The sequence below is a fragment of the Atractosteus spatula genome, chromosome 1 (assembly GCF_055471065.1).
Source record: "Atractosteus spatula isolate fAtrSpa1 chromosome 1, fAtrSpa1.hap1, whole genome shotgun sequence".
NCBI lineage: Eukaryota > Metazoa > Chordata > Actinopteri > Semionotiformes > Lepisosteidae > Atractosteus > Atractosteus spatula.
The window spans coordinates 2,424,985-2,451,775 of record NC_142706.1 but is presented as its reverse complement, the minus strand read 5'-3'; the positions used below and the strand labels follow the sequence as shown (position 1 = coordinate 2,451,775).

Below are 26,791 nucleotides of genomic sequence, written 5' to 3'. Positions count from 1 at the left end.
ATCCCCAGCAGGTGAGACGCTAGTACCCCCCCCTCCCCCTCCTTCGCCGACTTGGTACAGCCTGCGACGCCTGTCACGAGGAGGCAGGGCACTTCCTGGTCTCAGCGCCCTGGGCAACAGCAGCAGCAGCAGCTGAGCTGGGCAGAGGCTGTGTCGGACATGGGGTCGCTGGGGCTTCTCTGTGGGCTCTTCCTGGCCCTCCAGGGCGCTCTTGTATCGACGCAATTTGTGCCCCCGGTAAGTGGACAGGAGGACTGAGATTTAGTGGAGATCTAGTGGCCTTTAAAGGTACCTTTCCGATCTCGCCTCCCATCTGATCTGATCTGATCTGATCCGATCCGGGCAGGTTGTGAAAGTCCCCGAGCTTCACCGATGGTAGAATGCTGTTTCTTTCCTGTGTACATCTTAACATATGATATAAAAAGACGAATAAAGCTCATCGGCTTCACGGTGACCACACGCACACCTGGCCTTTTTAATTGTAAACTAGTTACCCGTTGTCGTTTACTGGTGCCTTGTGATTCGCGTTACGAAATTCCAATCACGAGATTACAGAAGGCTGCGACGATCAGTTTTCAAAGCATTTACAGTTTAAAGATGTCCAAAGACCAGTAAAGACGTCAATGATGTATCCGTGTTCCATCTTCCTTTTATTCTCTGCAGTACACCGAAGATTGCAGGAGCGGCATGTATCCTCCAAACGGCCCGACGTAAGTCCTAGTGCTTAATTTTTATTACACGGTGATCCCTGCTACAGTGTAGTTATCGTCAAATAGCATGCTGCATAGAACAGACTCCTTGGTTATCGTAAAGGTGTAGTAAAAAAAAAAACAACAAAAAATTGATTTCTTTGTGAACAGCATCGTCCGTTTCATCGAGACTCCAAAATCTTCCCCGAGAGAGGTTATGCCATCATCAGGCTGTTTTGCAGTAAGGCACGTCGTTACTTAAGCGATAGAATAACAGTGCTGTCTGCGATGATTGTTCCAGGTTTAGAGGTAACGTCACTTGGTACACTATAAATCTGGATTTACCACCGCGGCAAAGATGGACCCAGGCGATCAGCGACAAAAAGACTGAGGTAAAGTCTGCAGTTAATCTGTTTTAGTTAAGTTTCACCCTTTCATCCATGTATTTGAACTCTTCTGTCAATTCGTTTTGTTCCTTTAATTACATTGAAAGCAAAGTCATGGTGGAGGTTAGAGCACATTTTACCCAGTGTTGTCTGTATTGGGGTTTTTTTCTGTAGAAAACAACAGTTCATTTCCTTGTAATGAAATCTTTTCTAAACAAACGTTGCTTTGCTTTGAGTTCATTCTCTTCAATCAGATTGTGCTCGAAGTGGCCTTACCAAGGCATAAAGTTGAAATGTTAATTAGGGCTGATGCACTGCATTTTTTCAATTCTAACTTGTTTTGTTGCTCCAGCTGGGTGCGATGATCCAGGTGATTAAGGACTTCGCTAATGCCTTTGTTCCGAGTGGAAAACTAATTGAACTCGTGGATAAGGATTTGGTAAGCATGTACAGATACAATACATACAACATGACAGTCTTCTGTGTTGTTTGATGCGCTTGAAGATGGAAAGTTGGACATCAAGCCAGTTCAGCTTGGTGTGCCTGGAGGTGGAAGGCAGAAGTGTCTAGTTGGAGGATTATCTGGCTGTTGTTGTTAACACTAGTCACACTTCTGGGCTGAATGACTCATCTGCAGTGTGAAATCTCTGGTACTCGTTTAAATAAAAACCCAGCTGAACTAACCTTGCTTCATCCTGCCGGATGAGTTTGGGTGAAGTGGTTTGTTCCGCACACTTCTGAGAAGACTTCTCTTTTGCAGCCTCTTATACTGGATACACTCCCCTCCCCTTTCAATGAGGAGATGAAGGGGATCGCAGATGCCTCAGGCCTTCCCTTAGGTAGAGCTGAATTTTCCATCTATTTGAATGAATCCAGCAGAATGTCAACCAGTTAATTTATTCTGTTTTCAATTGTTTTTTTGTTCGTTTGTTTTCCCAGGAGAGGTCATACTTTTTAATGTTTTCTATGAGGTGTTTACCGCGTGCACATCACTAATAGCAGAAGACACCTCAGGTAAGAGACTCCAGACTGTGCAGGAGCACATGTTGCCTCATCATCACAGTTAACAGAAAAGCAGCAGGTTACAGCACAGCAGTCAGGCTACTCAGTGGGCTAGAGGCCTCAATGGCCTCCTCTCGTTTGCAGCTGTTCTTATGACTTATTTCAGCTTGTGCTGGTGTGACAGAAGCCTGTCCTCACTAACAGACACATTAACCCCTTTCCTATTGAGGCTGTTAGCTGAACATCTGAATAGTTTAAAATGACAAGACATGATGGCACATTTTGTGCAAGTGTAGCTTGTCTTGTGCCAGTTTGATTGGTAAAGTACCTCAAAAATGCGATTTACTAGTCTTTTGCAGACTTGCGCACTTAAAATGTTTTAATGTGATGGAGGCATCACACAGGCTTTAAAAAGGGTTTCCTCCCCCTGCTGCTTTATTTCTATGAACAGATTAGATGAGGAATTCCAGGAGTGTCGGGTTGAACTGGGGTTTGAACACGGGTTTGAGTGCTTAGCGTGAGTAAACCTCGGTGTCAGCCGCTGGGTTTGATGAAGCTGGCATCAGGGCTCGGAAAGCCCGTGGGCAGTGTTTGAGTTAAAGGGAAAGCGCTGAGCTCAGCTCGGACGGGAGCAGCAACCTGCCGAAGCGGTCAGGCAGGTAACGTTAACATGTTGGGATTCAGGTTTGTGTCTTCACATTGAACAGGTTGCATAAATCCTTTGGAACGCTTGACTGTTCGTACACAAAGCATTTGTCAGCCCTGCATACTTAAAGTATCTTTTTTTTTTGCATTTCAGTGGAAACATAGGTGATTGTCGGTTCCCTTTTTTGACTAAGGCTATATACCTTCCAGAAGTATTGGGACAGCAAAGTCAAAAAATATTAATTAATTGTCAAGCAATTTTTATTTTTGATAATGAGATTAATATGAATGATGAGTGTTTTATTTTAGGGTAATTCAATGCATAAATTTGATTGTATTAGAACAGAATAATTCTGTGCAACCCTGTTATTTCAAGTGACCATAAGTATTATGACACATTCCCTCTAAGTAAATTTCAGAGTATATTTCACCACGTCAGTATGTGGCTGCATAAAGTGTGCAACCTATTCATCCATAAGCAAACGCAATGTTCCTGTTAACTTCAGAACTCATTCTGTTGCGGCCATCATTAGTTACATTAAGATGGGTGAGCCACTTCCAGAGGCAGCACTGCAGACCCAGTATATTAATGTGATCTCAGACAGAAGGGGATTAAGAACAGCTCACTCCTTTTGGTCACTAATAACATCTCTTTTCTCTCCATGAAGCACCGATAATGCAATCATTGTCCTGATTGTGGTTTTCTCTTTAGGCAATTTGTATCATGGAAGGAATTTAGATTTTGGATTATTTCTTGGGTAAGTGCAATCGGCATTTGTCACACGACTCGGTCCCATCGTATATTAGCAAAGCTTCAGGTTATGATGGGGGCAAAGTGAGATTAAAGTCGTTTCATATCAATGATACAGCTGCTGTCATTGTAAATTTAACTTCAGTTTTGCTTTCATTACAGCGTAGGTTTTAGTTGAACTCCTTACCCAGACCTGAACTGTTAGGGTTAGGGTTTTGAGTAGCAGGAGTTTTAACCTCTCTTTTGGCTCTGCCATCTTAAATGCCATGGCAGGGCGAGAGTACTGTAGGAGGATGAAGGGAGGCCTGACCTGTGACTATGAATAGATCCAGTATCATAGTTTGCATTTTTTATAATGTTAGATATCCAAGAATCTCTTATCCGTTGGTTTATCTTTTCAGAAGTATAGTTTAAGAGGAATTAATATTTACAATATACAATTTCATCAGTGTATATACAGTCTAGCAAACTGATTTCACAGTGAACTTGCCAGACCCGTGCAAATATCCCAGCAACCCATCTGCTGGATGTTGTCTGTAAGGCAAAAGTATGTTCTTTCTGACTGCAGATGGGACATGAAGAATAAATCCTGGGCAGTAACTGAAAGACTAAGGCCACTCGTGGTGAATTTGGACTTTCAGAGGAACAAGAAAACCATTTTCAAATCAACCAATTTTGCTGGATATGTTGGCATGCTCACAGGAATCAAACCAGTAAGGATCCTTTTATGAATGACATTAAAATGAGTTCCTGAAATTTCAGAAAATCGTTGCATTGATGTTATTAAGTGTTGAATAGTGAATGCTGCTTTTATTTTCCTTACCGAACGATTAATGTTTTTGATGTTTGGTATCCTTTCTTCAGAACACATTCACACTTACCATGAATGAGCGCTTCAGCCTTGATGGAGGCTTTATTGGTAAGCAGATACTTTGCCTGTTTAAACTTCATCCTTTGTTTTAGGCAACTTTGAATTAGGGTCCCCGATGTAACTAATGAAACTATAAAAAAACATGACAATATACTGTCATTTGCGCTCCTAGGAATAGAATTGTTCTTCTCCTTTCTTTCCTTTGTAACTTAAAATAGCCAACCTAAATAAGTATTTAGCCAAGAAATGGCTACAATATCAATTATTAGTGGACTTCTTAAAATTTCACTAAACCCAAATCGGCTGGCGACTTAATACATCAATGAATCTGAAATGTTTTAGCAGCATCTGGCATGATTTCCTTCTTAACTCAGTCCTGTGAATTCAGTGACTGTATCTGAGCAGAATCCTGCTCTCTCTCGGCAGGCATTCTGGAGTGGATCCTTGGCAGGAGAGACGGCGTGTGGATGAGTTTCCTGACGAGATCAGTGCTGGAAAACGCCACAAAGTAACCAGACTCATTCATTCAATTGCTCCTGCTTCCTGCAGAAATTTTAAATATACTCCGGTTTATTTGTTTGGGCCATTGTACTTTTTTTCTGACTTTCAATATGTTTGTTTTTAACTGTTCAGCTGCACTCATTTTCTAAAGACCCAGCATTTACCAAAAGCTGGCAATGTAGTATTTCCAATGTACGGTAAAGGCAGATTTGCCACTAAAAGTCCTAACTATTGGTATTTTTTCATTATTGTCTCTCTGTTGCAATATTACACTGTTATACTAGCTTCTTTCAAGTAAATGTTTGTAAAGAGGTAGTCAGGTTTAAAACATTTTTTGTTTCTGATAAAGTTATGATGATGCCAAGAACCAGCTGTCAAAAACCAAAATGCTAGCTCCGGCCTACTTCATCCTCGGAGGGAACAAGTCTGGACAAGGCTGCGTTATAACGAGATCAAGACGGGCTAGTTTGGATATTTGGGAGTAAGTATACTGGGCTAAAATGCAAACTCCTCCTGTTGCAGAAGTGTGTTCCCAAGAGAACACAGCAATACACTCTGGTTGCTGTCGGCCACACACAGCTGTAAAACGCCGTTTCCTGTCCGCCAAACACAGCTGTAATGTGTCCTTTCCTGTCCTCCCAACACAACCGTAACTTGCTGTGTCCCGTCTGCCGGAAGGATTGACCTTGAAAAGGGCAGGTGGTACGTGTTGGAGACAAACTACGATCACTGGAAAAAGCCACTCTTTCTGGACGACCGCAGGACTCCAGCCATGAAGTGTATGAATCAGACAACACAAGCTGTGAGTACACACGTCTTCATCAGTCTCACAGTGTTGGTCCTGCTCTGTGAATATTGTTTGAAAAAAGTTTTTGTTTAACATAGGGTATCCTGTAATATCCTATGTATAAGTAGAAATTGTGGTCTCATTCCAGCCATAGTCCAAGTATGTCTATTTAGTTGGCTTCTGGGAAAATTGGCTCTTGGTGTGAGTGTCTGTCTGCCCTGCGATGGCCTGGCGTCTGGTCCATGGTGGACTCTGTGTGGCACCTGGTGCTTGCTGGGATAGGCTCCAGCTCCCTGTGCCCGAACAAACATTCATGGCTTTAACAAATGTTTTTGTTCACAGTGGAACTCAAAATTTAGCCTTCAAAATACCATTAATCCTAGGCCAATATGCCAGCTACCAAGTTAAATTTATTGTAATTTTCTTTGTGATACACATTTCCACTTTTCAAATCAATATGTAGTTACACTTATAGAACAGGTCAGTATGCATGACATTTTTCCAAAACCCTATTTTACTTCAACATCGATGCTTAGTTTATCTGGGTATCCTGTCCTGTATCCAGTATTTCCTGTGATAGGCTCCAGGACACTGTTCCCCTGAATTGGATAAGAAGTTATTGAAAGTGATCATGTTTATCAAATAGAAAGATTCTTGCACTCTTTATACTGCTTCACATTATCCAATCCATATTTTTGTGATAAAGATTGCTTTTTATTCCAGAAAATTGCACCAGCAACCATTTACAATGTCCTGTCAACAAAACCAGTCCTCAACAAGGTAACACCTTCAGAAATCATACAGTATTCATTTAATTAATTTTCTCTGTTACAGTAGCTTATTTCTGTAGCTTTGTTCAGGATGTCACATTTTGTGATGAGCAATTTTTTTATATATGGTATAAATGAAGAACTGCAATCTAAAATGTACTCCTTAAAAGTATTAATTGAAATGTGAAGCCATTTTATTTTGTGGTTGGTACTTCTCAACAAGTACATCTAAAACTATATTTGTGTTTTTTAGCTGACTACATACACCACTCTTATGGACGTTTCCAAAGGCAAGCTGGAGTCTTATATCCGCGAATGCCCGGATCCCTGTATGCCCTGGTAAAATCCAGCATGATTCTTTCCCACTGAAGACTTGCTACTAATCTAATCTATTGAAGATGCACAAACAAGATCTACATCACTCTGTAGTGCTTAATATTGTAATGATCATTGCTAATCTTTTAACTTTGGAATGTTATTAAAAAGAAAAATACAGCATATCTGTCATTTCAGAAACTTTAAGACTTACATTTTTAGTGGGCAGTTAGTCTGCTTTTTAAAAATGTGATCTGTATATTTTACAGTGTAGTATTTAAATCCATTAAAAATAATTTCTCATTAACACCCAGCAACTTATCTGTAATATCAGTGCAAATTATGTTCTAATATTCATCTGTAAAAGATTTTGCTGCTGTAAAAGAGAGCCATTTCTTGTTTAATGACTTACTGTGGGATGGAAAATGATAGAGTATATTTTGGGAGTGCTCATTTGAATTAAATTTGAGAACTTAATTGAATTAAAGTTTTTTAGCCATCATAGAATACTGTACTTTGTGGTCCCTTGAGTGTTTTGAGTTCTATGGGGATTGTCCAGATTGCTTATTACAATGAACATATGGCCATACATGCAAGAGGAACAATGAGTAAGACTGGTCTCATCCTTCCTCAAAGCCACAGGGGAACTGAACATTTTAAAGACAATCAGCAAACCACTCTGAGGAGATGTGAAGCACCTGCATAACCAAAATGGGACATTTCAAGAAATCATGAGAACTTCGACACTTCCACTTCCACTTCTCAGGTCTATGTAATGATTAATCTAGTATGCATAAAATTGGTTGAGACAAATCCAAACAAACCCATTGTTCTTAAACAGTGAACATTGTTCCTTTTAAAAATGTGCTTAAATATTTCCATACCCAAAGATGTTCATGTGAGAAAACAGAAGGGTCCTTCCTGACAGCGAGGAGAAACTTTTGAAATGTTAAGTGAAAAAGGCAAGAGGTGCAAAACTGCCAAGTCTGAAAACTAGTTTTAGGGGAGAAGCTTGAAAACCAATTAGTCTCCTGCTGATACAGGAACAGTTCCAGGTGGTCGTTGCCCAGGCCAGCATGATTTCTGGACTGTTTTGTAGCCACCAGTAAATCCTCAGGAGTCACTGTTAAAAAGTGAACCCTTGACTGAACTGCCATATTGCTTAGTTCTATGGCTAGGTTTTAAATGTTTAATTGCCAACTGCAATGGAAAAACACTGAGGGAGCACACAGCTCTGAACAGTTTAAATAAAAATTGACTAATTTGAATTTAAATCCATTTACTTCCATTTCAGTACAAGACATTCCAGAATAAAGATGGAACAGTCAAATGTACTTCAATGATACTGCAGAGATGCTTTAACACTTGAAAGCATTCCAAAACACAAACTGTTTACACAGTACTCAAATCATTTGTAAGATACGGGTCTTGGGACATTGACTCAAGAGATTGATGTATTATATTACATGCAAGAATTCTATGTTCAGACTAAAATGGAAGATCAGCAGGATGATGTACCAGTATACTGTACCTTCAGTAATCAGCATCCTTGTACCTTTTTTTTAATCTTATCCTCATTACAAACTCAGACAGCAACCATCTTCAGTTTTGATTAACACTGTTTATTCGTAAGATGGTAATCACATTTTGTAAATCTACATCCGGAACAATAAAAAAAATAATTCAAAGTACTTTTAGATTTTAGAGGTCATTTCTAACAATCTAAGTGCTAGCCAAATTTAGATCAAAAGGTCCACTAGTGAGCTATTATTCAAACAAAACTGACAAGCAGATTTATGGGAACCTACCTTAACAGTCAAAGAAACAGCAGGTAAAAGGGGCTTATGTTTAATTTTGTATTTTGTAACGGGTGCCAACATTCTTTAACAACACTCAAGATAAAAACAGAATAAAATTGTAACAGTTAAAAGGTGACTTGAGAATTTCAGATTTAACGGTCAATTTATTAAAATGTTTTGAAACTCAATTTATTAACAGCTTTACAGGGAGAAGAATAAATCTTAAGTCAAGAAGTTTAGAAATTTGAAAAACTGCAATTTAATTTATTACTGCATAGTAAACATTTTAAAACTTCAGAAAACAATTAAACATTACAACATGCCTAAAGGTCAATAATGAAAGAAAACAGTGCAGTAAGTACTTTGCATATCTAAGTCTGCAACATCTGCAGTGCTCAAACACCACAGCTACTCTAAAAGGCAGTGTCCAAAAATTGTATAATTTACAGGTTATTACAGTTTAATCAAATGTGGAATAAAATGTGTACATAGTGCTAACTTACATGTACAGTAGTTGCTTAAAACTATACATTAAGGAGAAGAACCATCATGCACTTTGGGCTCCAATGGTTTCTAAAAAAGGGAGGAAAAAACATTAAAAGACATGGCAACAGAACTAGAGTGTAAAACAGTCTTTTATGTAGTTCTCATGTTTGTAACTGGCAAGCTTTAATTAAAAATGCCTCTCTAACAAAAGACAAATGCATAGAAGCATGCACTGTGTAATTATGTAAATTTAACAAATACTGAAGAATTACCAGGTTCTTTTAAAGTCTGTGCGTTTCCAACAAGCTCTACAAGTCCATCCCCACCTCCCTGAATGATTTCTGATGACAAGCTATTACTCTCTTGTTCTTCTGCAATTCTTTTTTGGAGTTCATCCTACGCAGATAAAAATAAACCTCATGAAGTACTTGGAACAGAACACTGATACATGTTACATTACAAACTAAGAATCAGGAAGTCTAAAAACAATTGTTTACAGTAGTAACCAGCTTCTAAATCAGACAAACAGCCTAACAATGACAGGTCTCAAACTACTTGGTGTAACTCAAGGACAGTGCACAACAACCCATATACATATTTTTATGTTATCTTCGCTAATTACAACAATGACACGCATAATACATACCTCACACAACACTGAAAGCTGCAATGGCAGATCTTCAACTTTCACAAAATCATCTTCATCAGATTTTTGACTTAAATTTCCAGACCCAGCTTCCTAAGAGATGGAATGAAAATACTTCATGAAATGTCCGACCTAAGCGATTACTGAAACTCAAGGTAAAAAGTACAAGTTCTATTAAAAAAAAAGCTTTTTTTCCCCTCCGATTTTCCTAATGTAAAAGAAAGCAATTCAAGACCTTAATATGAGAACTTACGAGTACTTTCTTCAGAAAAACTGAGATCAACTCAAGAGTCTGGACTGGACGCGACAACTGCAGTTTATTGCAGTTTCATTATAAAAAGTGAAAAGGGAGTTAGTGACACTCTAGCATGAATTTAACATTGATCAGCAGTACTGGTCCAGAAAGCCAGATAACTAGAAATACAGATGCATTGTTTGTAGGTCTGTCAATTTGACTCCACTTTCAGTTTACCTCTATTTTGTCCCCCATATCAATTGGTATGAATATAAATCACAGCTTACTGCTTACAATTTCTAGACAGAAGTGTATCTGTCACTCACATAGTCATTAATCAAGACAGGAGAGTCAGTATCAGGGCTGCATGCCACGGAGCTCTCTGGTGTTAAAGTAGTTGATCCAGATTCCAGCTGAGCTTCTCCTGTATCTGCAGCAGTTCCCTCATTCTTGGGTGGGGGAGGGACCGATTCATCTTTAGTGTTCACAGCGTCTTCTTTTGCCTCTCTCGAATCGGCCAACTTCAAGGCTTCGGACTTATCTTTAGGGGAGAAGAATAAAATGCCGGGATACCATTTCTCACTTATACATTCCAGTCCCACGTCTCCAGAACTGGGTCCCAAGCTCTCATGTGGACCTTGACTTTGTACATGCTAGTGTTAAAGATATTTTACTTAACCAAAAAAAGTTATTCAATTTTAAAAAGCTGCTTTTTGCAAAGATCATCTCGTTTTAAAAATATGAAGTGTCTCTTGAAAACAGGTTTTGAAAAAGAAAATGCTTGGCATGATGCTATTGAATCTTTTATGCTAGTTCCATTTTTAAAGTTGAATTTAAACAATTATAACAATAGGTAATGCCTCTTCTAAAACGACTGCAGGATCTGCCGAGAGAACTTACCTTCAGGGCTTTCAACAGACTCTTGATCAGACTTGACTTCTTGACTTGCATTCCAGGAAATCACATCTGTAACCTGAAAAAAAAGTTAAGACTAATTTTTCCAATTCAGCATACATTGAAAATTTATAGTTTACAAGGTGACCCTCCATGAAATCTAGGGTCATATCCTCAAAGAAAACAGGAAGGCTCCAGCACTCCTATTTAACATAATTCATATATAACAGTATATTAAACATAGCTGGGCAGTCTAAAACAATCTTCTATTCAGTCATAATTGTGTAAACTTAAAACCTAGTTTTGTACTAATCTGCACACCAGCAAAAGGAGGGAAAGCAGTACAAGGGTATTAACAAGGTTTGTGCGCAGACAACAGGAACTATGTCAAACAAAGCCAAATGTTTATCTAATGCCTTTCCTATTCACCTATATGCTGTATGATACGATTCATGTCCAATCCAGCCAGCTCAGGATACATGCTGGTGCCAAAAAGATTACCTGCTCATGTTCACAGCCAGCGTCGCTGCTAGCCTGAAGAGAGGTCTGAACATCAACAGGGCCAGCTTCAAACTCCTCAAGCTCTTCATCTTCATTCTCATCCTCACCACTGCCATAGTTAGTCAAAGCCTGGGTCTCTGCTTTTGACAGGCCTTTTAAAAGCAAGAATAGCAATACAGCCAGTGCATTGTGGAAATAATCTAATCTGAAATGCAATTCAACTATAAAAACAAAGGGGCTTATAAGGAGGAGAAAAGCTGATTTCTTCACTTGTATTTAAAATAATTACTTCATTACGTGTAAATAACGACTGAAATGCAGTGATGGAAGAAAAAAACCATCATCACACACACACACGTGACAAGACAAGTCGGCATACTAACTTATAGACAAAGGCAATCTCCCACTGTCTTCATCATCATCCTCATCCTCTCGGTCAGATCCATCACAGCTCATGCTCTCCTTCACTTCAACTTGATTGCTTTCTTTTATTTCAGGCTCATCCACATCAAGACCTTGCTGAGGGTCGACTTTGTCCTACAAGTGAAGCCCATAGCCAAACGGTCAATATCAGTAAACTGGTACATGCTCACCTAATCTATGTATATGAGAGAAAGGGAACTGATTTTCAGTAAAGTGTAGTTCACCAGAATAAGAATGTCAAACTACTATAGGGGATGAAACCAATTCTTGTACTGCTGAAGGGTTTTGGTGTGGTGTCATGGTTTGGGCATGTATGGCTGCCAGTGGACCTGATGTGACTGCAGACGGCAGCAGCAGGGTGAATCCTGAAGTGTACCGAAGCATCTTATCTTCTCACTGGACAGCACATCACCTTGCAGCAGGACAATGACCCCAAACATACTGCCAAAGCAAGTATGGAGCTTTTCAGGGCCAAAAAGTAGAATGTTCTTGACTGGCCAAGTCAATCACCTGATGTGATGTGATGTTTCTTTATTAGCCCTATACAATTTCTTGCATTAGGAATTCATCTTTTCGCATACCCCAGCTTTTCTCCATGAGACACAGATACACAGACAGGGAGAGAAGCTGGGGGTCAGAGCACAGGGTCAGCCATCATACGGCGCCCCTGGAGCAGCTGGGGTTAAGGGCCTTGCTCAGGGGCCCAACAGAGTAGGATTCCTCTGCCGACCGCGGGATTTGAACCGGCAACCTTCCAGCCACAGGCGCAGATCCTTAGCCACAGAGCACCTGACCTGAACCCCACTGAGCATGCATTTCACTTACTGAAGACAAGAAAGCATAAAGCCCCCAAAACAAGGAGGAACTGAAAATGGCTGAATCACAGGCCTGGCAGAGCATCAGCAGGAAAGATACCAGTCTGGTGATGTCTATGGGTCACAGACTTCCGGCAGTCAGCAATTGCAAAGGATTTGCACACATAGAAAATTAAGATTGTGACCCATTACTTTTGGTCCCCTGAAATGGGGGGGGCTATGTATAAAAAGGGCTGTGATTCCTATATGGTTCACCCAATATAGACGTAAATAACCTCAAATTAAAGCTGACATTCTGCACTTTAACCTCATGGTCATTTTTTATTTCAAATCCCATGTGCTGGAGTTCAGAGCCAAAACAACAAAAATTGTTTCACTGTCCAAATACTTATGGACTACACTGTAACTAAATTAAAGCAGTAATGTATTTAATTAGAACCCCCAAGTCCTACCTTTTTTAAAGATTGTGGAAAACAGCACTTACCTGATCAAGGAATACTCCTGACAATGACTGTTCACTACCAGGTGTTTTCCTTTCCTGAAAATAGATTCCAAACTATATTAGAGTAAAAAAAAAACAAAGTTGAAAAATAACATGTGATTGATCAGTCTCTCTTATCTTTTTAAAGCTTACTATATATATATAGAGAGAGAGAGAGGGGAAAAAAATATGGAGAAATGAACTACTCAGTTCCTTAGCATCAACAATTTCAAATGCTATTTGTATTTTATTTTCACACAGTTAAACTACATTGCTGTAACTAGTAATGACTTCTCTGGTTGCACACGCAGCCCGTCTAGATGTATAAGAAAACACCACCTCTGGCTTAAGTGTTTGTTTTGAAGAAGTAGTGTCACTTTTCTTTCTCTCTTTCTGTTTTACTGCAGCACTGGTGTTATCCAGATCTTGCATCAGCCTGAAGAAAGCCAGTTCATTAAAGAGGATTTCAGAAATTTCCACAAGCAGATCCTCTCCACATTCCTTCAGTGTTCTACCAGCAAATTTTGACAATGAATCCTGAAAAGAAAAATCAACAACATTACGTAGCACTTGGCAACAACCTCAAAACTAATTAAGGCATATTCTTAATACAAAATACATTTAAAATAATACTGAAGAAAACACTACAAACCTGCAAGATACCTCCAAGCTGTTTATGGAAAAACCTGACAAATTCCTTGCTCTCATCATTCTGCTGTGTCAGCGTTAGGACCATACGCCTAATTGATATCAGAAGCTGTGAAGAGCATATATCGTCCATATGTTCCTAAAACAAAGTATGGTAATACATTATCAAGGTTTGTAACAGTTTAGGAACGATGTAGAAATGTCCTGATGAAAGTAGTTTGTTTAATTCAAGTCTAAAAATCCACTCTCACTCAAAAACATCATGCACTATGGGCAAAAGAGTAGCAAATTGTTCAGCTACCTCAAGACATTCTTGTGATTTTCAGACTGCATTTGGCAGTCTCTTAGTTACCATTTTTGACTACGAAACTGATGGGTAAATCTGAAAACTGCTCTATCTGGAATTTCAGTGCAAACATAAAAATACCACAAAATGCATTATTTCAAACTATACAGGTATTTTCTTACAAATATCACCCTGATAAATAGCCCGATATTTAGTAATGTTAATTTTTTAAACAGTTAACAGAATAACATCTATAAGCCAAAAGTATAAAACATCAACCCATTTAAACTCCAATCACAAGATACAACAGCTCTCAATACAAGGTTTTTTTATCATCTATATATTACATTAAACTTTCTTCAGTTTTATTGGAGTGGCAATGCCTTTTCTCACTGTGTACAAAGGAAGTATCTTCAGATTGTTTAGTTTCAAATCAACTTGATGTCATTACTTCAAAACTTTAATTACTTGAAATTAACCCAAACGTACTAGCCAGATACACCTCATCTTAGGTCTCACCTTAAGGAAGGGTATGACTTCTCTCATGATGGCCTTAATCTGCCTATCCAGTTGCTGTGTATCAATTCGCGGGCAAGGGATATCTGAAGAGATCTGCCCCGTTAGGCCAGGAGGGGTTGCAGAAGCACCTTCAAATGGAATATTAAAATAAAACTTAAAATTAGGAATTTAAACATGCATATATGAATACTTTAAAAGTCAGAATTGAATTGAAAGCATGGTAGATAAAAGCAAAGCCTTTAGTGCAAAGTACCTTCTAAGCCGTCAGCCACACCTTGTTCAACAGCAGAAGAGTCAGCAGCATTTTCGTTATATTCAGCTCTGAGCTTCATGCGCTCATATTCCCTTATCCTAGCCAGCGCTTTATCTAAATGAATCACAGTGTTCCCTGCACCAAAAGAAGCATGCACATGTGAAACAACCAGTTAGGCTCTGCACCAAGGGGTTACGCATTAGCAGATGAACAAGTATCCTGAAGGAACCGATGACGTTACCTAGATCATCATTTGCAAATGGCTCAAGGTTTGAAGAGGTAGACAGGGTACTTTCATTATCCATAAATTCAGTATCGCCACCATTATGTTTCCTGCTCAGATTAAGTTTGTTTTCAGTATTCTTCTCAGAAACTTCCTAAAAAACATTAATGCAAGATAAATACTCTGAAAGCATGCACGAAACTATACCCTCATTTATAAGAATGCCAATATAATTTCTCTTTTTTTAGTTACTACAGGCTCCGACATTAGTGGTACTAATCGTTCCCTTTAAATCTTTTGAGCATTCAGGCTTAATTCGCTTCAGAATCTTTAGTACTGACAAGCATCATTACAAACCCATTAAAATGTGGTGATAACCAGATAAAATCAAATGGCACCATCAACAAACCATTACAGCAGTCAACAAAATTACGTCTCTGTGTATTTTACACATTGTGTAAAAAATTGGACGAGTGGTTACTAAGATAATGGTGCCACTAATACACATCTGAAGTGAAAAACTAAGTAATTGATAACAATGGTGATGTTATGACACTGACCCTTTACCTTTATCAGAGTAAGGGTTAGGTATTGTATGTAGATCACATGGCAGTATCTTTTTTTTTTACTTTATACATTTCAATACGGCTGCTGCCGTTAAACCAGTACATGCTGGTGTAATGCTTTATGTTAGAAACGCATAAAAAAGAAGTTTTTAAAAAGGGAATTGTTGATACCCCATGTTTTTGATAATGCATTTTCTTTTAGACTAGGTCACGTAATTCACTTAAACACGATTTGCTATCTGAGCCACAACTGGAAAGCACAAATTTAAACAAATTACAAGGTACCCTGATTACAAGAACAGAGTAAAACGACAAATGACTTACTCCATCGCTCGTAGCGAGACTTTCACTGGGAGTTAGTTCTGAATTTGATGCTGCCCAGGCGGCTGAGCTCAGAGATGCTGCCTGCTCCTCATTAGTGTCTTTCTTCTCTGTCAGGTGCCTGGTCACAATGTCCTGTAGTTGTAAAAAGATCTTAAAATTAGCTTAAAATGTTCCAAAAACCCAGTAATGACCATATCTGAAAAAGCTCAGTAAATGCCTTTCTTGTAGGTATGGCTTATTCACAAAAATAAGGATACGAGATCAACATCCTTTTACTGACACCAAATCAGAAGGAAACTAAGCTACACTCTTGGCAAGAATGGAGCCATGAGTATTTACATTCCCTACAAATGTTGTAATTATTGCAATAAATGAAAGTCACAATTATTCTGGTGTGGCTCGGCTAAAATATGACATTTAAAATTTAAGAACAAAAATAGTGAATACAAATAAAACGCCATAATTTGCCAGTTGGATTTAAACACCACTTTGAGAAAAGGCTTTCAACATCGGCTTCCACCTTCTAGCAACTGACTAAGCCAGGAGACAAACGTATAACTGTGCATAATTCAACTGGTCACTCAATTTAGGTCTGGCTCAAGTTCAATCGGCTTTACAGCAGAAATACCTGTAAGGCATAAAGTGCTCTCTGCCGCAAATAATCAGTGTTGAGCATCTGAAGTTCATGGAAAAGTTCAATGAGGAAATGTGGCCTGGATTCATTCTGTGAAATTAACGTGGCCACTTCAGAATATATCGTCTCTCGCAAGGTTTCAAACAGGGAAAAGTCGCTACTAGTATCTGCAAATAAAGAAAACATTCTTAGCTCAAAGTCTTTAAAACATCCCCCCCCCCCCACACACACACACACCAAGAAGTGATAATTGAATTTAAAATCAATGAAGGAATTATGTTCAGATCATTTTTACATTCCCTTCCACCCCATCTCATGGTGACTTAAAATTGGTGAAACTGGATTGGGTGCAAACTCTCCATAATCAAAAATCACTGAAAACATTAAGGTGTCAAAAATGTCTTTAGAAAAGTTATCTTGATTATGCATATCCAGTGAGAGATCTGACTGATATTCATGCTTGTGACATACAGCAAGGTGAGAAGGGTTAGGCCTACACAACTTCTAAACACTGACAAACAAAAAAAAATTTGAAAAACAAAAGCACATTTTGCCAAACCGTAGAGTTAAACATGCAGGACTGAATTTTATTACCTGGTGCTTCAGTGCATGCATTTCTGTTAGAGTGGAAGGAAGCTCTCCAAACATTTGCTGTGGGTAAAAGCAATACAAAATGTGCACAGACAGAAAAGATGAGGGACAAAAACAGAAAAGAAACAAACCAAGGAAAACGCCAACCAAACACTCACATGTTCACCCAGTCCAATATACATTAAAAAGCCCCACATCAAATAAGCCTTCCAATACATCACAGAATTTCCTCTAAAAGAGTTTTAACATTTTGAAATTTGGGTGGAGCTATTTCAACTAAACCTGATAGTTTATTGCAGTTGTGCAAAAGGGTAATTTACGTATAGAGGATAATGCAGATTTGGGCTCAGGACATGCGAAGTGTCTAGTTTATAAATAAAGATAAAGTTTTATTGAAGCATTCTTGTTTAAAGACAGCTACACTGCAGTTCTTTAAACCAGCAACTACTAGAACTCTCCACTTGAGGGCCAAACCTAAACTGCCTTATTCTATGCCGCAGAACCCAACAACCTAGACTTAAATAATTTTGGACCAGATCATTAAGTAGAACGTGTATTTTTTTTTACTAACAGATTCATGCTTACACCGTGCTAAGAAAAAGGTCTGCTAAAGTTCAAGCTCACCAGAAGAGAGGTCATTGGATTTGCTGCATGTTAATTTAGTGTCCAGCTGATCCTGTGTTCGTTTGTCGAGGATCTTCTCAGATTCTTCTTTTTGCTTGGAGTGAGGACTTCTCACCCTGTTGTATTCGTTAGCACTAGAGACACTGTCGCTTTCTTGTCCTGAAGCAAAAGCCCAAAAACAGCTTTATGTTTCCTTTCACAACCATTATTAAAAGTACCTGTTACAGAGGTATTAAAGTACCTGTTACAATGACAACTAGGAGCAATATTTCACTTTACCTCTATCACTTGATAACTCTAGCACTCTGAAGGAATCAATTTCTCCTCAAACTCCACAAAATGGATCTTCTACTCAACTGCCAGTATAACACAGGCTTCTTGAGAACGATTAAATGTGCGATCACTAAATAGCTTTGAAATTTGTAACTAAATGGACTAAAGTTTCAATTTAATTCAGACACCAGTCCATTCCGATACATTCTGGACCAAGTATAGAGACCAAAAATTCAAACTATGTTCCAATGCATGCATGTGCGACAGTGGCCAACAAAGCAATGCTGAGCTGCAAGTCTTAACTTTCAGCAGAAATAACCAATAGCTAAGGAACGGATTGCCAACTGTGTACTGATCCCTTATATAGGTCTGCTGAAGAATTGGTTAATTTATCACAATTGGACAAATGTACAATACATACCCATGTTAACCCCTCCAAAGGGTTTGTTCTGTCCATTACTTCTCTTTCTCTTGTTCTTTGATTTGGGCGTTTTGTCTTTTGAAGCGAGGCTTGCCTGGGCAGCAGCTTTTCTTGATTTAAAGGTTTTAGTCACAGTAGTGGGATCTATGGGATCAGGCATACTGCTGAAGCTTTCTAAAGACTCTTCATCAAACTGCCTGCTTCTGCCGTTTCTGACCGGCTGCGCTTTACCCATCCTCTGGCTTTGAGTGGTCTTGTCCACGACGACAGAGGACGGACCTTCAGCTTTTTCATTATGAGCGCCACCATGCCAGAAAGCACCTTGTCGATCACCTTCGCCCTCCTTCGAATTCCTGTTACTGGTAAAAGCAAAGCACAAAATGTCATGAACACCAGAGTCTGCAAATTCAGTGTTCAGGCCCTGAGTTTTGCTGCAATTACCAATTACAGTGATTAATTCTAACTCAGCCTTGGAGGTCAAACTCCAAGAGCATCATGATTAATGAATTGTTAGAATCCTGTTGATAACAGAGTAACTGGACTTTAAAATTTAACAACCAGTTGCGCAAAGGAGGATGAGCCTGGAAACGAACTTTCCGCAAGCGTGCTCTGAACTCTCAAGTGGTTACAGCTCTAAAACAAAATAAGACTAAATGTAATTGTGAGCTGCCAGAAAACAAACTGCTCTACACCTAATAAGAAATAGCTCACAGACAAAAAGACTTCAATTGAAACGCTATTAGATCTAAATATAAACATAAGCAGAATACCTTTTCCTTTCCACCCCATTCAGAGAAGAGCTTTCAAACGGCTGTGGAAAGGCCATATACTCAGTTTTCACTGAAGTGTTGTGATCCACGGTTTGTGGCTGTTCAGTGCCGGCCTGCGGAGCAGAGCTCTGAGGAAATTCTCCAAAGACTGGTGGAAACACAGGATTGAAGCTAAACCCTGAAAAGAAAATAAGTCACATCTAACCATTTCTTTTGTGTTGCAAGAATTTATGCACCAGCATCATGAAATTAAGATAGAAAACTAATTTTATCCTTATGAGTGGATTTTCTTCCACAAATATTCAGGTAAATGGAAATATTTTAATAGAAAGTCTTTCTAAACGCATTATAAACGATTTACGAGAAACAGCTGACTAAATGTCCGACTTCAGCATTTTCTCAGAAAGGTTTATACAGGTGTTACACTTACTCCACAAGCATACAAATCATTTTTAAGCACTATTCTTTGCAACTGTCAAAAAGGAATGAAAGGAAATGAACTTCTGCAAATTTCATTTTGCCTTAAATGTGTAAAGTACAAATTCAAGAAAACAAAATTTTAAAACATTAATATGAATAAATTCTTGAGGAATGGAAATACATTGTAATACATAAAACATGGGAGAAAATTCTACAATACACTCATCAGGCATATTAAAGTGCTTTATTGTGTATTGCAGTTGTGTGGAAAATGAAAATATGAGCAGGAAATGTTTCCATAGGAACATGACCATAAACAGTAGCTCTAGTGACTATTGTGCAAGCAGACCTCAATTACAGGGACAAAGCCAGAAAGATACATACCAGCAGTGACAGGAGCGAAGTTTGCAAGCCCAGGCATGTTCAGTGAACTTAAATGGGGATGTAAATTGAAAGGAGAGAAAAGATTTGGAGACGCAGAGCAGACACCGGGGTCACGGTTAGCAGCTTGCTCCGGTTGCTGTGAATTTTCCTGGTTTAACAGGTCGTTTAACATTTTCTTCAGCCTGAAAGGAAAGATTTCAAAGAATGGATTAAAACCTACTCAAATGCAAGAAGACTTCACCCTAAACTAAATCCTAGAACACCATTTAAGAAAACGAATGGTGATAACCTTAAAAAGTTTCAAATTGGTTTTAAAAAAATCATTTCTAGGATAAATGTTGAGATCAATCCATACCGCTGAACGTTGTTCTGTTGCCAGGCCAGCTGAGCGTAGCACTGATTCAGCTGGTGCATGATCAGGTGCACCTGAGGAGATCCAACATTGTTTGGCAACACGCCGTAGGGGCTGGTGAGGAGAGTCTGAAGCATGTACGAAAGTGTCTGTCAAAACAAGAACAAACATCAATATCTACATCACAGATTTACACCAAAACAATGCATTTTACTTTTAGCCTATCAGGCGTCGGCTTTAGCCTAGGTTACATACGCCTGTGCTACAGCCGATTCTTACTGTAAATTCATTTGGATTTTTGTTGCCTACTGTGATTGGCTCAGTCACGCAAATGACGTTTAGTGTATGCCATCTTGTTTGAAAGATTCTTTGAAAGGTTGTAAAAGTTATAACAGACAAGAGGCTAACTAGGTTGCTCCTGCCATCTCAAAAAAAAGAGAAAGATTGATGCAGAGGGTCGAAAATTCAACGACAAATGGTCAGAAGAGTATTTTTGTGTCCCCTGGAAAGAAAAGATAATGCGCGTTATCTGTCTGGAAACAATCGCCGTGATTAAAGAATACACCATAAAAAGGCATTACGGGATAAAACATCAGGTTACATTTTCAGAATACACAAAATTATTTTAGTTGAAGTCGCTTCAGGGGCAGCAAAAACTGTTCAAGAGAAAATTCAAAGAATATGTTGCGGCTACCCGAGCTAGTTATCGAGTATCACAGCTTCTAGCAGCAGCTGGCCAACCCTTCACGGGCGGTGAATTCATTCAGCAGTGTGTGCAAGAGGTCGTGGAGGAGAAACAACCTATTCCAGTCACTGAGTTTAAATCGGCTAGATAGAGGATTTCACTCAGGTGGCCCAGCAAGGTTACTAAAACATTTTTAGTGGCCCTTGCTCTAAAAAGTTTGCCAACCCCTGTTATAATTCAACATGAAATTAACTGAAGATGTACTACTTTATCATATTGAACAAAAACCGTTTTGTGATGAAAGGGTTCATCAGATTTCCTCTTCTCAAACAGCCACACAAAATGAGTTGGGCAGAAGGACATTACCTTCACTCTTACAACTGAAAAATACTCCCTCTGCAACTCCCAAAAATTTTTTGCACTTGCCACAGAAAATCAGCAAAGATAAAACATTGCATAGAGCTTTCCTTTTGTGATAACCGTACATAGAAAGCTGCTTAATGGAACAAAAGCATTTCAAGAGGAAAAACCGACAATATACAAGGAGGGCATTATTAAGGGTGCAGGAGTAGAACCATGCACACTGTAGGCACTAATGTACTTATGCATTTATGTACAAGAAAAGGTCTCCAACCTGCTGGTCTTGCATTAAAGTCTGGCACATGGTAGTGCTGAAGTCAAGCTGTTTCTTCAGCTGGCTTATTTGCTCCTGCCAGTGTTGTTTTTCCTCCACAAAAGACAGCTCAGACGCCCACCGAAGATTCTCCTGGCGTCTCATGCTGATGTTCTGCTGTTGCCTTGAACTGGGAGACGGGCGCGCATTGCCATCCGTGGAAAGCGGGCGAGAGCTCTTCCAGCTGCTTTTATCAAAAACAAATATTTTTGAACGAACAGATAAGTTATAAGGAACAACCATTCAAGGACAGTTTCCTCACCCCTGTGGCTCCAGTAAAATCACACACAAGAATTTATTGGAGTCAGTGCACGCCACAAGAACTTTGAGGAAGCAAGAAAATCTCAGATCAAATCTTTTGCACTTTAAGACGGCTCCGATCCTCAAAGGCTCCAGTGTACTGTGCAATTCCATAAATTACAGACCTGAAGGGTCTAAAAGTCTTCAACCACTGATGATTTAAGGAGATGTTTATAGGTAAAGTTTTAGTATTATCCAATAGTTTTGTTTATTCTTAAGATTACTTATACTGAATACATGTACAACTTTCCCCAAAACCATCTATTACATTAAATGGTAATTCAAAGTAAATCTGTGAGATTAGTTACTGAACAAGAGCTTTAATATGTGGCTTGCAACAGCCTGGATTGTTTAATTATGGTCTTGCAGAATTCAAAAGTCACTTTCCAAAAGCAGGCAAAGCATTTAGAAAGTTGAATACAAACATGAAACAAAGTGAATAATTAAACAGTATTCAAAATGTAACAGAACAAACCTCTCTCTCTGTTTTCTTGTGCCGCGATGCCTGGTGTTCCTGCAAGAATAAGGAGCCGCATCCTCACATGAACTGGACTGTCCCTCCTCCTCTTCCTCCTCCTCTTCTTCTTGGGCTGTCTCTTCAGAGGGGTAGCCATCTTCATCCTCATCAAGTGCACACTGTGTAGAGCCGCCCCATGTCGCCATTGTCCTTGAAGAGAATTAAAGAATTCCAATCTCTTATACACTAGGCACATTTAAAGGGAACTTCTTAGAAAGTGTTTCACCATCTAAATCCTTGTGAATTTATGTGTGCCATGATTTAAACATTTGATTTTACAGATAAGAACAACCAACCACTACAAACTGCTCTGGAGAAACAGGGTGGCCAAGACAAAAACAGCTTTGCCTCCTTCAGCAAATCTTCAAATGACTGCCTTATCTAAACTTAGTATGACTGGGGGAGTCATCACATAAGCTGCAAATGTTGAAGACATTTACATCAGTACCAAACTGTTTTACACCATTTTTATGACAGACCTGTCATTTCTGCTTGGGTGCTGTGGATCCTGCATCTGTGCATCACCATTTTTGGAAGCGCTGTCATTCAATACTTTCCGTCTCTGATGCTCAGCCATTAACAACTCAAGTTGTTTTCTTCTTTGTCGCAGCTCCTCTCTCAGGATCTGATGTCGACGCATCTCGGACCAAAGCTGAAGTGTATGCAAGTTAGTCGTTAACCATACGGATGCATACAGACTAAACACGCATAAATGCTACATTGTGTAATACAGCCTTGTTATATTTTCTCACTAATTTTACTCTTTAGTCACGTTTCATAGATGTTGATCCTTTCACCGTTTCACAAATTCTTTCCTTGTCCTTTAATATAGTGGATAGTCAAATGAGAAAGGCCAAAATCTCATGCGATTGTCAATACTGATTTTCCATTTTCATGCTGCACTATTATGTTCACTTTCATTTCTAAAGCCACTGTCTTTTGCCACCAGAACACCCTTTTTTGCTTGCTAACAACCCAAACAATAACATGCGGCAGCACGGTGTCGCGCAGGCTGATGATGTCATCAATGTTAGACGTGTTCTGACCAAACGCCGGGACCCAAAAATAAGACAGTACTGTACGATTAAGGGGACAGCCGTCTTAAGTGCGAGTGGTCGCAAGTCACACACGTTGCAAGGTGAGGACTACCTGTATTTCTATTGGATTTAAAGAGATGTATTCGCAAGAAAGCTTGTTTACAATGTTGTAAAGCTGCACACGTCACAAGATGTTTTATTGTCTTGTTCTGAAGCAGAAATGGTCTATTTCTGGTGTAAATTGGAGGTTTTACAAGTTACTGTGTACATTTTACTTGTACATGCCCTCAATGCTGATTCTTTCTAACCCCAAAATACAAAAATAGCACTGCAGATCTATTTAAAAGATTTTCTAATAAGCATCAGATGAATATTAAAAAACTTCAAAGTGAATCAGTCGTTGACAAAACCACAATGCATACTGTGCAGTTCTCAGGTCTACTGTTAACTTACAGTTCATCCATCATGAACGTTAAGCAGTTATACCTCATTATCAGGGACAGAGACTGATCCAGGCTCCACTGTTGATTTTAAAACTGCATCATTGGTATTAACAGCAGGGGTTGAAGCTGCAGCAGGAAGTCTTTTGGATGTGGGTTGACTCATTGTGCTCGATACGGATAACTGGAACAAGCAAGTGCACTATAATCAATTTCATAACTTTATGGCTTGCAAAAATGAAGGATCATACTACATTATTCCAATTTAAATACATCTATCGGCGAGTTAAGGAAGACTACCATAACAAGAAATTATGGATCTCTACAACTGTGCAGTTCAAGAAGCGCAGAACAATTAACTAGTTAAAAGATGTTTCCAACTTCCAAGCTGCACCATTACAACCATTTCAGCATCCCCGTAGAACCACTTAATTTCTGCATTACTCATACTGCATTTCATTTTAACCACTTAACTGGTTATAATGGTGCTCAGCTCAAGAATTCTGCAGCTCCTTTTGCAAACATGTTACAAGCCAGAAGGTACAACATGCGCTGCACTTTTTCAAGGGTGGGACTAAGTGGTGTAGGTTACCGTACTTCTGATTTAACTCCATAGTTTCGGGGGGGAAAAAAATAATTCTGTGAGTGATTTCATTTTTCATTTTTGCAATGCTGAACAAGCCTTGGTCTGATGGCGGGGGGATATCAGACACTGGCACTCAAGAACTGGAAAGTGGTACTTAAAGAATATTTAGAAGGAAAAGATGGCAATTTAATTTAGTTACCAAGTTATGCAACCACCTCTGCCTTCAGCTTAGTCAAACCAAGAAACAAAAGCAACATCTACTTTCTAAAATTACAACTTGGTTTTTCTGAATGGTTCCCAGTTATAACCCAGATGTTTGTACTAAAAGTTTGTACTAAATCTTAGCCAGCTCCCAAGTTTCAATGAACAAGCGACTTCTGAATTCTACACAAAAGGCCTGTACATAGTAATCACCTTAGAGTGAGCAATAGCTATTCTAAGTAAAAGACCTTACTTTGGACACAGACTGTGATCCTGCAGCAATAACAAAAATGGTGCTACAAGCTCATGAGACAGTGCTCCCGTTTTGTGGTGGAGAATTAGTATAAGCTGATGCTTCTAGATACCAGTTAGTACATGGACTGCCCTGCACTTTCAATTTTGTGAACAGTACATACCTGCAAGTCAGGGCATGCCCACTGTAGGTCTTGGATCTTCTCTTGAATTTCCATCAACCGCTGTCTCTCATCTTGCAGCTGTTTAAGTTCCTTCTGCTGCTGCTTAAGTTTAGCTTCATAGAATTTCTCCCTGCCAAGAAGAGAAAAATTGAAATACAGCAACATTTTCCCTTTAGCCTTTCAACTGCTATATTAACACATCTGAACATGCAGAAACGGACTAACCAAAGAAAAACTGCTGATGTTCCACAATACGCAAGGCTGTTCTAAAAGTGATAAAATACAAACAATAGACGTACCTGGCCTTTTCTTTCAGAGCAATGTCTTTTTTCAGCTTAGAATCATTAGTTCTTGTGTTATTCGGTTGCTGGTTCAGGCCATCATCTTCAGTCACGCTTGATGCATTAGCAGTGGTTCCATCAGTATCATCACTCTGGGGGGGGGAAATAATTTAGAAACCAAGATCCACACTTGGCGATTCTTCAAGAAACTGACCAGCAATTTGGAAATACATTTCCACAAACTAGAACTTAAAATGCCCGCATACTATATAAAGGATAACCTAGCTATAAAAAAGTAAAAAAAACCTTAAATCAAAGATAAAACAGCTGGCTGACCACTACCAGGGCTTGAGTCATGGTTTTCCCTAGCTTGCTCTACATTGCGGCACCTCTGAACTTGTATATTTCTCCAAGAAAGCCGCATCACTCCTTCAAGCAATGCTAACTCCGCCAGGCACTGACCTGCAATGTGTCAAATAGCTATGGCAGGTTAGGATTTCAGGAAACAAAAAGCTTTGCAATATTACAACCGCCTCAGGTGAGAGTTAAAGTCCTTTATTCAAAGATAAACTCTTCTTTTGGGAAAAGGACTCTCAGGACTCTACCAACCACAACTTGCTGTGCCAGTTCTCCATTACTGACCCTTAGAGTAGAGTGGGGAAAAAGGGAACAAACTGCTGGCTGTCCCTGCATCCACCGCTTATCTGGACAAATACACGTCAAGATGAAAACTGTTTGGTCACTTTTGCCATCACCATTTTCCCCAGAACTCCATGTAAATGAAGAGTAAATTGAAGTTCAAAGTGAAAGAAGTGCCAATTCTTTTCCATAACCAAGAAAGAGGTACAGTAGATGCAGTCAAGTATCGTTTCCCAAAACAGCCTTAAGCTCGTACCACAGATTGACATACAGTACAGTTAGTCTTGGATGCTTGACAATTTGAAAATCTTTCCCCCCCACCTGCACCATTGCAACAAGCTCCTGCAGGTGTCTGAGTTTTTGTTTAGCTGTGTGAAGTCTGTGGATTTTCTGGACAAACTCAGGATCCTCCTCCTCCTCCAGGCTGCTTCTTCGGCTAGACCCAGAGCCCTCACTGCCATCTCTCTCCTGACCATCTTCATCCTCAAGCCACTCCTCATCTTTCGTATCTTTGACTTCATTGTAGGGCCGATCACGATTGTACTGGCATTCTGCCCCAGAACAAGAATACAACCAATGAAAATTCTGGAGAAAATGGCACTTGCATAAGGATTTTTCATGCAACAATCTCCCCCAGAATAATTTTGACATTACATTTAACATTTCTCACATTCACATTTTTTATAGCCAGAATTTTTAGCATAACTAAAATTACATTTCAAAAATAGTCT

General features: G+C 39.2%; 2 protein-coding genes across 18 annotated transcripts in view; one reads left to right on the top strand and one right to left on the bottom strand.

The window, feature by feature from the left end:
• The first annotated feature begins 93 nt into the window (after positions 1 to 93).
• asah1b (N-acylsphingosine amidohydrolase 1b) lies at positions 94 to 7,221 on the top strand. The gene is made up of 14 exons (XM_088924893.1): positions 94 to 237; positions 664 to 710; positions 991 to 1,081; positions 1,428 to 1,514; positions 1,836 to 1,914; positions 2,015 to 2,089; positions 3,435 to 3,480; positions 4,042 to 4,186; positions 4,338 to 4,392; positions 4,771 to 4,852; positions 5,195 to 5,326; positions 5,524 to 5,647; positions 6,356 to 6,412; positions 6,656 to 7,221. The coding sequence occupies exons 1-14, from the start codon at positions 160 to 162 to the stop codon at positions 6,743 to 6,745; spliced, it is 1,188 nt and encodes a 395-aa protein (XP_088781019.1). The 5' UTR covers positions 94 to 159; the 3' UTR covers positions 6,746 to 7,221.
• A 1,102-nt stretch (positions 7,222 to 8,323) lies between these two features.
• The window catches only part of pcm1 (pericentriolar material 1), a 31,740-nt gene continuing 13,272 nt past the window's right edge, over positions 8,324 to 26,791 (bottom strand). For 6 of the 17 annotated variants that reach the window (XM_088916884.1, XM_088915796.1, XM_088916137.1 and 3 more), the window contains 28 exons: positions 26,382 to 26,611; positions 25,440 to 25,573; positions 25,141 to 25,270; positions 23,984 to 24,121; positions 22,940 to 23,112; positions 22,419 to 22,610; positions 21,605 to 21,830; positions 20,289 to 20,434; positions 19,934 to 20,115; positions 19,130 to 19,307; positions 18,360 to 18,718; positions 17,666 to 17,824; positions 17,045 to 17,101; positions 16,445 to 16,617; positions 15,817 to 15,948; positions 14,945 to 15,080; positions 14,704 to 14,838; positions 14,451 to 14,578; positions 13,650 to 13,784; positions 13,337 to 13,534; positions 13,001 to 13,054; positions 11,662 to 11,815; positions 11,279 to 11,430; positions 10,784 to 10,856; positions 10,210 to 10,424; positions 9,649 to 9,741; positions 9,275 to 9,398; positions 8,324 to 9,089 (listed from right to left, as the gene is read on the bottom strand). In XM_088916884.1, the coding sequence (XP_088773010.1) occupies positions 9,064 to 9,089; positions 9,275 to 9,398; positions 9,649 to 9,741; positions 10,210 to 10,424; positions 10,784 to 10,856; positions 11,279 to 11,430; positions 11,662 to 11,815; positions 13,001 to 13,054; positions 13,337 to 13,534; positions 13,650 to 13,784; positions 14,451 to 14,578; positions 14,704 to 14,838; positions 14,945 to 15,080; positions 15,817 to 15,948; positions 16,445 to 16,617; positions 17,045 to 17,101; positions 17,666 to 17,824; positions 18,360 to 18,718; positions 19,130 to 19,307; positions 19,934 to 20,115; positions 20,289 to 20,434; positions 21,605 to 21,830; positions 22,419 to 22,610; positions 22,940 to 23,112; positions 23,984 to 24,121; positions 25,141 to 25,270; positions 25,440 to 25,573; positions 26,382 to 26,611 (4,232 nt within the window). In that variant the 3' untranslated portion in view covers positions 8,324 to 9,063. The remainder of the gene's footprint in view (positions 9,090 to 9,274; positions 9,399 to 9,648; positions 9,742 to 10,209; positions 10,425 to 10,783; positions 10,857 to 11,278; positions 11,431 to 11,661; positions 11,816 to 13,000; positions 13,055 to 13,336; positions 13,535 to 13,649; positions 13,785 to 14,450; positions 14,579 to 14,703; positions 14,839 to 14,944; positions 15,081 to 15,816; positions 15,949 to 16,444; positions 16,618 to 17,044; positions 17,102 to 17,665; positions 17,825 to 18,359; positions 18,719 to 19,129; positions 19,308 to 19,933; positions 20,116 to 20,288; positions 20,435 to 21,604; positions 21,831 to 22,418; positions 22,611 to 22,939; positions 23,113 to 23,983; positions 24,122 to 25,140; positions 25,271 to 25,439; positions 25,574 to 26,381; positions 26,612 to 26,791) is intronic. The other 11 variants (XM_088915873.1, XM_088916227.1, XM_088916725.1 and 8 more) reach the window with 9 other exon arrangements.